Consider the following 13265-nt stretch of genomic DNA (forward strand, 5'->3'; position numbering starts at 1 on the left):
AAGGCACAGCACAGCGACTCCCAAAGGCACAGCTCTGATGACTTGCAAGGTGAAAAAGGGGATACCAAATGCCACCAGGGTTCCTGTTCCATCTCCTAGCAACCGAACAGCTCGTTGCCTAGCAGCGCAAGGGGCCATCTTACATACATAATTAGGCTGCAAGCATCTCCCAGCATCTTGCTTGCCCTGGGGATGCGAAGGCATTGATTTTTATTCTCAAGCAAGCGAGGCCTGCTCCTCCTGAGAGCAGCCTATTGATCATCCCTGCTGCATTTGGAAGAGACCTTTTTTTAGTTCTGCTGTTACCGGCAGCCATACTCAGCATCCTGTGTAGTACGAATTGCTAGGTAAAAGCTTGCTAAGTTTGCTAGGGGTAAGGAAGAAAAGCTTCCAAACCTCCCCTCAGCTCTTTGTCTGCTCATCGCCCAGAAAGCTGTTCAGAGCTAACCTATTATTATTATTATTAAAGGTAAAGGGACCCCTGACCATTAGGTCCAGTCGTGGGCGACTCTGGGGTTTCGGCGCTCATCTCGCTTTATTGGCCGAGGGAGCCGGCGTACAGCTTCCGGGTCATGTGGCCAGCATGACTAAGCCGCTTCTGGCGAACCAGAGCAGCGCACGGAAACACCGTTTACCTTCCCGCCGGAGCAGTACCTATTTATCTACTTGCACTTTGACGTGCTTTCGAACTGCTAGGTTGGCAGGAGCAGGGACCGAGTGACCAGAGCTCACCCCATCACTGGGATTCGAACCGCCGACCTTCTGATCGACATGTCCTAGGCTCTGTGGTTTAACCCACAGTGCCATCCGTGTCCCAGTATGTTTGTTTGTTTGTTTATACATACCCCACCCACTATGGGCAGCTCCCAACACAATCAAAAGCACAATAAAAATCAAACATTAAAAACTTCCCTAAACAGGACTGCCTTCAGATGCCTTCCAAAAGCCAATGCTCTCCAGACCCTGAGGAAGAAGTAAAGCATTCAGGAGGCTATGTGGGGAACAGAGGGGTGGGGTGGGGGTGAAATGTTTTGCATGGCCTCCTTCTCTCCTTTTTTTTACAATTTTGTATACTGCCCTTCATCCATAGATCTCAGGATGGTTCACAACACAAAAAGACAACACCAAAACCCCTACAAAATTCATAATAAAAATAAGAATGAAAATAAAACAATACCCCTCCTCCCACAACACATTTAAAAGGGTATTGGATGTTAATCAGCTTTTAAAAAAGGTAAAGGACCCCTGGACAGTTAAGTCCAGTCAAAGGCAACTATGGGGTTGCGGCGCTCATCTCGCTTTGAGGCTGAGGGAACTGGTGTTTGTCCACAGACAGCTTTCTGGGTCATGTGGACAGCATGACTAAACCGCTTCTGGTGCAATGGGACACCATGATGGAAACCAGAGTGCATGGAAACACTATTTACCTTCCCGTCACAGTGGTACCTATTTATCTACTTGCACTGGTGTGCTTTTGAACTGCTAGGTTGGCAGGCGCTGGGACCCAGCAACAGGAGCTCACCCCATCGCGGGTATTCAAACTGCCGACCTTCCGATGGGCAAGCCCTAGCCTCAGTGGTTTAGAGCACAGCGCCACCCGTGTCCCTAGGGTACTGCTTATTTTGTCTAAATACTTTAATAAGTCTGTTGTGACTTTCCTCAACATCACTACTCTTGTAAAATATGATGTGTTGATCATTTCAAATCATAATATGCATTACTTTGCTATTATGTACCTGATTCCCCCCCCCCCTCGACCAAACTGCAGCCTTTTCAGTCAGTTCTGTAGGATTTTCAAATCCTTGCACTTTGTGCGTCTGTTTGTGGTAAAATCTGTGTGTTTCACAACTGAGAAGGAAAAATGAGCATGAAGTCACCGAATATCAGCACAGTGAGTGGCACAACTATGCTAGCAAATTCACAGCGCACATGGCAAATTATAAGCTACCAATTGGTCAATTGGATTTTAAGTGGAACTGAAGGCAGCCACAGACCCCTGCACAGTTGGGGGGCAGCTGTAGTTTGGGAATTGGCACCAAAGCCTAGTAAGACCTGGGATTGACCTCCTTTTGGCTTCTATTTCCGGGAGTACCGCTGTGACCTATGTTGATCCTAAGTAGGGATGAGCTTCTCAAGCTCATATTTGACCATATGGTTGAGAGATATTTGGACCTCCGGGTGGGGGCAACAACAAGGGAAGAACTGAGAGGGGCTGGGCGCACCTGGCTTGGGGTCCCAGCTGGAACGGAGTCCCGGAATCAATCCACAAATGAAACGGGCAGGATCCATTTCTGCGGAAGGGTATTTTTTTGCTTCCAAACAGCAAAGGACGAAAAAGCGCAGTCCGAATGAACCAAGCAGGAAAACTCCTGGAAACAAAGAGAGGTGAGTTCTTAGGAAGCAGCTGTCTGCTTTGTTCTGCCTCTCACTGGAGCCGCTGGGATCTCAGCTGCGCTAGAAAGATGGGCTGGCATTGGTGACTGTCTCTCAAAAGCAAACAATGACACAAGGGCTTCCTCCACGGTTACCTGCTAATTTGATGTGAGTGTACTCTGGCCGTCACCTCCTGGGAAATGCGATTGTCCACAAGGACACCCCATTAGCCTCCAAATCTGATGAACTAGATGGAGAGCTTTTTGTTGTTGTTTAGTCATTTAGTCGTGCCCGACTCTTCGTGACCCCATGGACCAGATCACTCCAGGCACTACTGTCTTCCACTGCCTCCCACAGTTTGGTCCAACTCATGTTTGTATCTTCGATGACACCGTCCAACCATCTCGTCCTCTGTCGTCCCCTTCTCCTTGTGCCCTCCATCTTTCCCAACATCAGGGTCTTTTCCAGGGAGTCTTCTCTTCTCATGAGGTGGCCAAAGTATTGGAGCCTCAGCTTCAGGATCTGTCCTTCCAGTGAGCACTCAGGGCTGATTTCCTTCAGAATGGAGAGGTTTGATCTTCTTGCAGTCCATGGGACTCTCAAGAGTCTCCTCCAGCACCATAATTCAAAAGCATCAATTCTTCAGCGATCAGCCTTCTTTATGGTCCAGCTCTCACTTCCATACATCACTACTGGAGAGCTTATGCTACAATAAATGTAGTAGGCTATCAAGTGCTATAAGACTCTCCTTTGTTGCCTCTCCTTGCTGATAAGCTTCATGCGCAGAGTTCGAGTGGCTGGCTGAAACAAACAGGCCAACAGAGGGTTGAGGCATGCAGGCTGCACATGGGAGGAATGATATAAATAATAAATAATAATATTTTTCTATTTATACCCCACCCCTTCCCAGTTCAGAAAACCAGGCTCAGGGCGGCTAACAACAAATTTAAAACACTTAATTGATGCAACAAAAAAACAGCATAAAATACAGTATAAAATGGGAATAACAATAAATTCAGAATTCAAAAATCAATTTAGGGGGGAAATCTACCCAATAAACATTAGAAGATCACCAGGGCTAGCTGGCTAAATTAGTCCTATTTGGGCCAGCAGGGAGACCAGGAGAGAATTAGCTGTGGGATCTTCATAAAAAGGGAAGAGGGAGGGAAGGAAGGGGAATAAAAGATCAGGCTAAGTTCAAATTGAAAGCCAGGCGGAATAGCTCTGTCTTACAGGCCCTGCAGATGGATGTTAAATCCTGCAGGGCCCTGATCTCATGGGACAGAGCATTCCACCAGGTTGGAGCCATCACTGAGAAGGCCCTGGCCCTGGTGGAGGATAATCTGACTTCCTTAGGGTGCGGGACCTTTAAACTATGATTATTCATGGGCCTTAAGGTCCTTTGCAGGGCATACCAGGAGTGGTGGTCCCGTAAAACAGCATTTGACATTGTCCTTTGACCAGGGTTTTCTGCTGCTCCGTGGGGACTTGCTCCAATGATGTGAGGGAAAGGAAGGAACATGGCACATCAGGTATGGCTGGGCTATCACTTCCTAAGCCCATTTACAGGCTTCCTTTGTTTATTAAAATCTTGAGAAGTGCCCATTGTGGAGAGATCGTACAGAGCATGCCAAAGCAGATCATGGGAGCATATTGCTCAGTATTGTGTACACTTACTTGGAGGATATTTCTAGAGTTCATTGGTGGTGTTCAACACCAATCCTGCTCAGAGTAGACCCCTTGAAATTAATGGCAAAGGGAAAAGACCCCTGGACGGTTAAGTCCAGTCAAAGGCGACCATGGGGTTGCGGCACTCATCTTGCTTTTCAGGCCGAGGGAGACGGCATTTGTCCACAGACAGCTTTCTGGGTCATGTGGCCAGCATGACTAAACCACTTCCGGTGCAACGGGACACCGTGATGAAATCCAGAGTGCAAGGAAACACCGTTTACCTTCCCGCCGCAGTGGTACCTATTCATCTATTTGCACTGGTGTGCTTTCGAACTGCTAGGTTTGCAGAAGCTGGGACAGAGCAACAGGAGCTCACTCCGTCGCACGGATTCGAACCGCTGACCTTCCGGTCGGCAAGCCCAAGAAGCTCAGTGGTTTAGACCACAGCACCACCTGCTTTACCTTTCCCTGAAATTAATGACCCTGACTTTGAGTTGTACTTATTTGAATACCACCATAAATTTCCCCCCATCCTACCTGGAGGGGCCAGGGATTGAACCTGGATCATTCTGAAAGCAAAGCAGATTCTCTTGTCACTGATCTACAGCAGCACTTTGGTGCCCCATCTCTATTTTCTATTCCATTGACCTGCTCTTTATTTCCAAGGATGTGCCAGGGCTTGGTTTTAGAGAGCTGTATTTTTCAGGCTCTGAAGCACACTGCCAGGGGGAACTCATCTGAGCTGTTGAGTAAGAAACTTGCCTCAGTCAGCTGAGTCAGAAAGCTGAGATCAAAAGAAGTGTTGTAAGAAGACGAGCATATAAAAGCTATGAAGTAATGGGAAATGTTTTCCTTGCTAAATGTTTGTCTCCCAGAAAGCTTTTTTTAGAGAAATCCAGGAGCCTTGTTTTCTTCAGTTGCAACTCTACTGGTGTCATGTAACCGCTAGGCCAGCCCATAATATTTAAGCGGGTTGGACTAGATCAGTGGTTCCTAACCTTTTTTGGCCATGCTCCACCTAAGCATCTTTAAAATCCTGATGTAACCCCCCCATGACATATAGTAATTTTTATTATTCAAAAAGTGAACTCCTATTCACGTGGTGGAAGCCTAAAAGGCCATTCAGGGTTAATAACTTATTCTCAAATTGCCCCCCTTAAAAATCAAATACCCCCTTTAAAAATCAAATTGCCCCCCTGTGGGGTGTGTGCCCCACGTTGGGAACCACAAGCCTAGATAGTCGGCCAGTGTGGTGTAGTGGTTAAGAGCCATGGACTCGTAATCTGGTGAACTGGGTTTGATTCCCCGCTCCTGCACATGCAGCTGCTGGGTGACCTTGGGCTAGTCACACTTCTCTGAAGTCTCTCAGCCTCACTCACCTCACAGAGTGTTTGTTGTAGGGGAGGAAGGGAAAGGAGAATGTTAACCGCTTTGAGACTCCTTCAGGTAGTGATAAAGCGGGATATCAAATCCAAACTCTTCTTGTTGTTGTTCTTTGGGTCTCTTCCAGCTCTACAATTTTTGTGTTTTTTTTTAGTGTCCAAAGTGGAACAGCAAATGTGCTCCTCCCCTCCCCCTGTTGAGGTACATGAGACCCGAGTCTGGCCAAGTTATTTTGACACTTGAGGCAGACACCCAAAATCAGCTGCTGCCTCACTCTGTCTAATGGCTGGGCCGGGGCTTCTCCTCTAACATCTGTGGCCGCAGGATGGGACTCCTAAACTTGATTCATCTGCCACTGTGATTGGTGCAAGTATAGTGGTACCTTAGTTCTCAAACTTAATCCGTTCCAGGAGTCTGTTCAACTCCCAAAACCATTCAAAATCCAAGGTGCGGCTTCTGATTGGCTGCAGGAGCTTCCTGCACCCAAGCGGAAGCAACGTCAGATATTCGGCTTCCAAAAAACGTTCGCAAACCGGAACACTTACTTCTGGGTTTGCGGCATCTGGAAGCCAATTTGTTCAGGAGCCAAGCCATTCGAGAACGAAGATACCACTGTATGCTCATCATTTGTGAGCGTTTGGATCGTCTCCTTAGTAAAGCCACAGCAGTTAGTGTCATCAGGCAAATGATAATAACAATTAAAGCCACTAATGAGATTAAATAAAAAAAATAAATCAGTTTGTAAGTAGACCAGGGAAATAAAACCCCAATTGAACAAGAATCATTTCCTGTGTAGTAGCATTTTTGGCTAGCGTTCAACTGGATCTCATTTCAAGCCTGGTTCCTATTGTCACAAATGCACTGAAAAGCCATTGCACAAACCAGAGTAAAATGACCCTGAGAACTAGACCATACAGAGAATTGAGTTTCCTGGCATCACCTTCCCCCCATGAGGCAAGGAATAGGCACAAAATAGCCCTGCTCAGAAAGCACTGATCATCATCCAGGAAGAGAGATACAGAATTGCAAGTGAGCAATATGTGTCTCAGGACGCAGGTGGCGCTGTGGGTTAAAGCCTCAGCGCCTAGGGCTTGCCGATCGAAAGGTCGGCGGTTCGAATCCCTGCGGCGGGGTGCGCTCCCGCTGCTCGGTCCCAGCGCCTGCCAACCTAGCAGTTCGAAAGCACCTCCAGGTGCAAGTAGATAAATAGGGACCGCTTACCAGCGGGAAGGTAAACGGCGTTTCCGTGTGCGGCTCTGGCTCGCCAGAGCAGCGATGTCACGCTGGCCACGTGACCCGGAAGTGTCTCCGGACAGCGCTGGCCCCTGGCCTCTTAAGTGAGATGGGCGCACAACCCCAGAGTCTGTCAAGACTGGCCCGTACGGGCAGGGGTACCTTTACCTTTACCTTTAATATGTGTCTCAATGAACCGCAGGGGAAGGCAAACGTAGCACTTTGCTGTGTCTGGCTAAAGCTGAGCTCAGAATCTTATTATATACTGCATGGAAAGCATTATACTCTTCTTCATTCTACTTGTTCGCCAGTGAAGCTGAAATGTGCCTATCTCAATTATTCCCAGATGCAAACCCCCTAGATTTACAAATGTAAAGAAATCATACAGAACCCCACAATCATGCCCCCCCCATCCTTTTCCATTTAGCCTGTTTCATTTATTAGTTAGTTGGAAGTTCTTAGCAGGGGGCAGCTTGGCTGGAGTAAAATATTGATGCTCACTTGGCACCAGCCAACAGCCCACTATTGCTAATGAAGTCTCTGTAGGTAGACTTGCTTCGTTACTAAACCTCATCAACGTCTTTAAAAAATAAATACAGTCATACCTCGGGATGAATACGCTTCAGGTTAAGCATTTTCGGGTTGCGGTCCGCAGCGACCCGGAAGTAACGGAATGTGTTACTTCTGGGTTTCGCCGCTCACGCATGCGCAGATGCTCAAAATGACATCATGCGCATGCGCGGAAGCGGCGAAACGCAAACCGTGCATGCACAGTCTCAGTCACGTGTTACGTTCACTTCAGGATGCGAACGGGGCTCCGGAATGGATCCGATCGCATCCAGAGGTACCACTGTAAATAAGTTGCATTATTATTTGCTCATGAACTTCTTAAAACATGTTAGGAATTAGTTGGGCTTTTCTTCTTCTTCTTCTTCTTCTTCTTATTATTATTATTAAGAAACCCCAGCAAACTGATAAGATTTCTTTTTCTTTTTTATGACTGCTATGTTTTAGCATCTCTGGAACACTTGCCTGCGCTGCAAGTTAACTCACACCTTTTTCATTTGAGATAGGCTTCTTTCACTTATCATCATCATTTTTTATTTGTATACCGTCTTTCTATCTTACAATACCCAAGGCAGTTTACAAGCTGAAGAATCAAAGAATGTACACCTTATAACAATCTAATCCAATACAAAAATGTGACAATAAAACGTAACTTTAAAATAAGCAACTTATAGCAAATAAAGTAATATAGAATATTAAATATCAGCATATAAAAATTAAACAGAAATCCACTCTTAACAACAATAATACACTCATACCTCAGGTTAAAGTCGCTTCAGGTTGAGCGTTTTCAGGTTACGCTCCATGGAGACCCAGAAGTAACAGAACGCGTTAATTCTGGGTTCGCCACTTGCGCATGCACAGACGCTCAAAATGACTCACGCGCATGTGCAGAAGCAGCGAATTGCGACCCGCACAAGTGCAGACACGGGTTGCATTCTGCTCAGGATGTGAACAGGGCTCCAGAACGGATCCCGTTCGCATCCAGAGGTACCACTGTAAATAAATTCTAAACTATAATCAAGAAAAGGGCAAGTCACAGTGCATAAAATAATAGAATATAAACTGAGAAGCAGAGACTGGAGAGTGGGGCAAGGCAGATGGATGAAGGCCTTGCCTGATGAAATCTCTCCCCTCCCCTTTCACTTACTGAACATTAGCACAATCTCCATTTCTTTTTTAAAAAAGAGAGCTTTCCTAGTCCTCATGGAACAAGAAAAACTCCAAAAGGAGGAAATGCAATAATGATGTTCCTGTGCTCTGTATTAGGGCTTTACCATATTCTAGTGACAAAGCTAAAACTACCCTTTCCTTGTTTGTTTGCTATAATATACTTTGCTATTTCAGTGTCCCATTAATCCCAGATTTATGCCTGCAGTCTAGATTTTTTAAATAAATAAAGCAAAAGGAGTCAGCTCCGTCATTTGGAGCAATTACAGAAGGTGGTTATAGAACTATTTATGACGTCTGTGCCTTTCTTAAAGTGACATTAAAGGTAAAGGTAAAGGTACCCCTGCCCGTACGGGCCAGTCTTGACAGACTCTGGGGTTGTGCGCCCATCTCGCTTAAGAGGCCAGGGGCCAGCGCTGTCCGGAGACACTTCCGGGTCACGTGGCCAGCGTGACATCGCTGCTCTGGCCAGAGCCAGAGCCAGAGCCAGAGCCAGAGCCGCACACGGAAACGCCGTTTACCTTCCCGCTGGTAAGCGGTCCCTATTTATCTACTTGCACCCGGAGGTGCTTTCCAACTGCTAGGTTGGCAGGTGCTGGGACCGAGCAGTGGGAGCGCACCCTGCCGCAGGGATTCGAACCGCCGACCTTTCGATCGGCAAGCCCTAGGCGCTGAGGCTTTAACCCACAGCGCCACCTGCGTCCCTCCAAAAAGTGACATTAGGTTCCAGCTTTTGTTGGGCTCCCCTGTGCCTTTAAAAACAACGCGGCAGCTAGAAATCCAGTCTGCTTCCCTATCACAGCATCTTCATGATTACAATAAATGAATGAATAATTCTCCCTAGGCGCACTCCTGCAGGCTGTGCCACTGCTAAAAGCACAGGACCACTCCCAGGAGAAACGGTGGCAACCTAATGGAAATGAATTAGCTACCGGCTTTCAAGAACCGCAAAAAGAAAATGATCTGCTTATAGATCCGAAACCGCGGAATACCAAGCTGTACGGTTGAAGTTTGGGGCAGCGTAAAACGCATCGTCCACGCTCAGGAAACCCAGTCATTGATCTGAGGGCCAGCTAGCAAGTGTGCATTAAAATTTGTCTCCACAGGAGCTACTGCTTATTCCATCAAAATATTTATTGTCGGAAGGAAGCTATATCTGGGGAGGCGGGGTGGGGAGATGGTTGCTGGTCAGTGTCAGGGAATCAGGGCTGCCAGTCAAAGGTTTCAATCAAACGGGCATGGTTCTGAAATAAAGGAAGATCTGGGCATCCGCTGGAGAGGTCGAGGGGGCGCAATCCAACCAGCTTTTTTTTTGGTGGGGGAAGCACATTTATATAACATAGAAAATGCATAAAAGATGCGGGATCTTGGCGTGAAGAGGGCGAGGGGATACAACGTGGGTTTTCATCTGACTCCACCTGCAAGCAGCTGTCTCTCTCTCTCATATCCGCGCGCCCTTCCCCGCCACCCGCCGTCTATCTTGCCAGACGAGCAAGGGAGGAGGGCGGGGATGGACGAGAAGCGGCTGAAGAGCCGGGAAAGATCGTTAACTGCGAGCCCTTGTCAGGCATGATCCGGATCGACGGAGAATGCGACGGTTCCTCCTCCCTCCCCCGCGCCCCCTCCCCGTCGCTTCTTCCCCAGACAAAAAGCCACACCCAGGCTTGGGGCGTTGGAACAAATGCTCCGAGGGCCTTCCCTACAGGAGGGCGCGCACACCCACCCGCCTTCCTTCGCCCTTCTTGGCTGCAGAAAGGAAGCTGGGAGCGGTTTGCTGGGAGCAGGAGTTGGAGAGAAGGAAGGCGGCACTTTTATTGCGCTTAAGGCTTTGCCGCCTGACCTAGGCGCCCCTGCTTAAGCTCTGGGTTTCTCTCTCCTTCCTTTCCCATTTACAAAACAAAATCCCAGTTTATCATTTTTTTGTCCCCACCGGGCCCAACCTCAGCCCCTTTCTTTTCAAGCTCTGGGTTCAGATTTTCCCCTCCACCGCATCCCCTTGCTAAGAAAAAAACCTCCATCCCGGAAGCCGCCTGCGGCGCTTTCTCCTTGGCGAGGGCTCCCCACCACCCACGCGCGTCTCGCTCTTGCGTAGACTGGGAGGAACAGGGACCCGATCCCAGACTTATTTCCACGTCAGCAGCAGATTCCCATTGGGCGCTGCGTCCCTCTCGCCAGCTCGCTGCGTAATTTGCCCAGGGCATCTGTGTGACAGGGCAGGTTTGCAACCAAAGACGCTTTTACAGCAGGTCTGCCACGTAAGGCAACAGCCAAATGCACAATTGGGCGTAGAGAGCCCTCTTCTGCAGCTTTTTCCTTGAATGCATAATTCTGCTGACCCCTAACATTTTTGCCTGCTCGTCAGCACCGCTGTGGCCCCACTAAGTCCCAAGTTTCCTCCATCTTAATTATATCTAATAAAAGATTTTTTAAAATATATTAAACCTTCTGTGCTCATCAAATGAAAGCAATCGCCAGTTGCCCAGACCTCTATTTCCCAAAAAATAAAATAAAAAATACAGTACTTTTTTTCTTTTCAAATTATGGGAATCTCAGCCCAGCGACCTGGTGCTGTTGCCCTTGATTTTGCAGAAATGCGCATCCCGTGGCAACATTATTTCTTTGCATGTGAATGCACGATTGACATTTTGGGCTGCACCGTCCTGAGCGGGGAGAGGGCAGTACTTAAATGTTTAAAATCATGCAAAATTCAGATGCTCCTCTGGTACTGCCCCCCCCCGCGCGCCCCGCCCCGCCCCGCCTCGCGCGCTATGGCGCATGGAAGAGAGTAACTGTTCTTCTGTTTGGTCTCTTTGTCTGGAGGATGCGAGGCGACTTTGGATGCTGAGGAGAGGCGGGGTGTGGGGAGAGATTACCTCATCCTATGCGCCCTGAGCCAATGGCTTTTCTCCTCCCCTGGTTTCTCCAGGCAGATTGGGGGTGTCTCGACCAACCGCAAAAAGCCTTCGCCCGTCCCCATGGTGACGAGGTTGTATATAGGGAGCCGCGTTGCCCTGTGTGCTACAGGTTCTCTTACATCGACCTCCTAAGAGTCGCGCTGTAAGAAAGCAAAAACCCTCCTCGGCTCCCGTTTGATTTCTCGAAGCTCGGCAACCAAGAGGCAGATATGGTAAGCGCCAGCGCCTCTCGGCTGCGGGGGGGGGGGGTGTTTCAGAGGAGGAGGGGGGTGGGACAAAGCACAGGCAATCCTGGCAGCATTTCTCCTGGCCCTCCCCAAGCCAATTCTGCTTTCTTCCCCATCTTTCTCCTGGCTCTTCTGGGCATGCTTTGTCCCTGCGCTTCTGCGGGGGCTCTTTTTCTTCCATCGGCTCGCTGCTGCTGCTGCCGAGCTGTGGAAATGCAGAGAGGCTGCTGGTTCCTCCTTCTCCCTTCCTCTCTGCAAAAAAAGGGGGAAAAAGGACGAGCTGTTGTTCTCCAAGGCGGCAGCAGTACATCTGCGAAGCCTGATGCAATGGCTTCCCCTTAGCTGGGAAAGGCGAGGCATGGGTGGCTTCCTGCCTGCGTCTCCATCTCCAGCCCTTCCCAGCTGCGGGTGCGCATAGGAGGGAGCAGGAGGAGGAGGCAGTGTCAGCGGGGAAGCAGCGGTACCAGCCCCAAGCAAGCCTGTGCTTTAACCCGAATGCAGGGGCGCAAATGGAGCCATCTGCAGTTCAAAGCTGCTCTCCTGACTCGGAAGGAAGTGGGGTGGAAGTCGAGGGGGGGTGTTATTTCACAGGATGTAAACCTGATTAGACTTGGGGTTATCAGTGATTATAAAATTAAAACCCCTTTTAAAAAAAAGAATCCAAACAAACAAGGCGTACTAAATGCAGCGGCGTAGCACGGGTTGCAGGCGCTCGGGGTAGGGCACGTGTTGCGCCCCCTGATGGACTGGGCTGCTGGGGTGGGTGCAGTGGCGTAGCGTGGGGGGTGCAGGGGGGGCCGGCCGCACCGGGCGCAACATCTGGGGTTAGGGTTAGGGGGCGCAAATCCACGGGTTAGGGGGTGCAAATTACTTGCCTTGCCCCGGGTGCTGACAACCCACGCTACGCCACTGGGTGGGTGGGAGGGCGCGCCTGCCCACTAGACCAACCCGCCTGCCGCCACGCCTCAGCTGCGTTGCTGGGGCAGCTGATTGCGCCCCTTCAAAAATGTGGGGCCACTGACCACCCCCCCCCTCGCCCGCCCACGCTACGCCTCTGCAAATGTTATGGGGTTGAAGCTTCAGGATTCCACACACCCCCTTGGAAGTAAACGTGTTTCAGCAGTAGCAAACAAAAGCAATAGGTTTCCGTCTGAAACAAAATACTCAGTATGATTGATTTCTGCGCCACTAGCGATTCCGCAAGGGGACAAAAGGTAGCACCAGTGCAGCAGTGGTGGGGGCGGGGGGGGCGGCTTATACCGAAGCTTTCTTGTCTTCTGCAGCAATCCTGCGCTCTAGGAGGCAATGCTACTAGAGCCAGGGGAGTTTGCTTCTGAGCAGTGAGGCATGCGCAGGCTGGAAGAAAAAAATCGCCACCAGTTCAGGAGTTGTCAGCTCTGCCGATTTCTTGTGCGCAGAGGGGATCATCTTGGCAGAAGCCACGCCTTTGCATCGCTCCAAGAGATTCCGCATAAAGAGCAGCATTGTTAAGCGAGGAATCTGTGTTAAGGATGGGGAGCAGCCGGGAAGAGGGGGTGGGGGAGGGCAGGGCTGGGGACCCACCGAGAATCACGTCGGTTTAAGTGGCAGCTCCTTCCCTCTCCCCCCTCCCCCTCCCAGCCCACAGATTGGTCTGAAGGTAGAAGGCGATGGCTGAGACAGCAGACAAAGAGCGTGGCTCCTCTGGCAGATGTGACCAGAATAATTATTGAGAGACAATAATGAT

At 49.3% G+C, this 13265-nt stretch overlaps 2 protein-coding genes across 3 annotated transcripts in view; both read left to right on the plus strand.

The window, feature by feature from the left end:
- The window catches only part of LOC307210021 (tubulin alpha-1B chain), a 113752-nt gene that overhangs the window by 77933 nt on the left and 22554 nt on the right, over positions 1-13265 (plus strand). The gene's annotated exons all lie outside the window — the stretch shown is intronic.
- TUBA1A (tubulin alpha 1a) overlaps positions 1-13265 on the plus strand; it is a 95088-nt gene that overhangs the window by 77896 nt on the left and 3927 nt on the right. Inside the window, exon 1 of one of the 2 annotated variants that reach the window (XM_079965546.1) lies at positions 11363-11524. The exons of the other annotated variant lie outside the window; for it this stretch is intronic. Within the exon in view, the coding sequence (XP_079821672.1) occupies positions 11522-11524 (3 nt within the window). The 5' untranslated portion in view covers positions 11363-11521. Of the gene's footprint in view, positions 1-11362; positions 11525-13265 lie in introns of those variants that run through there. 2 annotated transcript variants of the gene reach the window in all.

The sequence above is a fragment of the Podarcis cretensis genome, assembly GCF_951804945.1.
Source record: "Podarcis cretensis genome assembly, chromosome: 2".
Taxonomy (NCBI): Eukaryota; Metazoa; Chordata; class Lepidosauria; order Squamata; family Lacertidae; genus Podarcis; species Podarcis cretensis.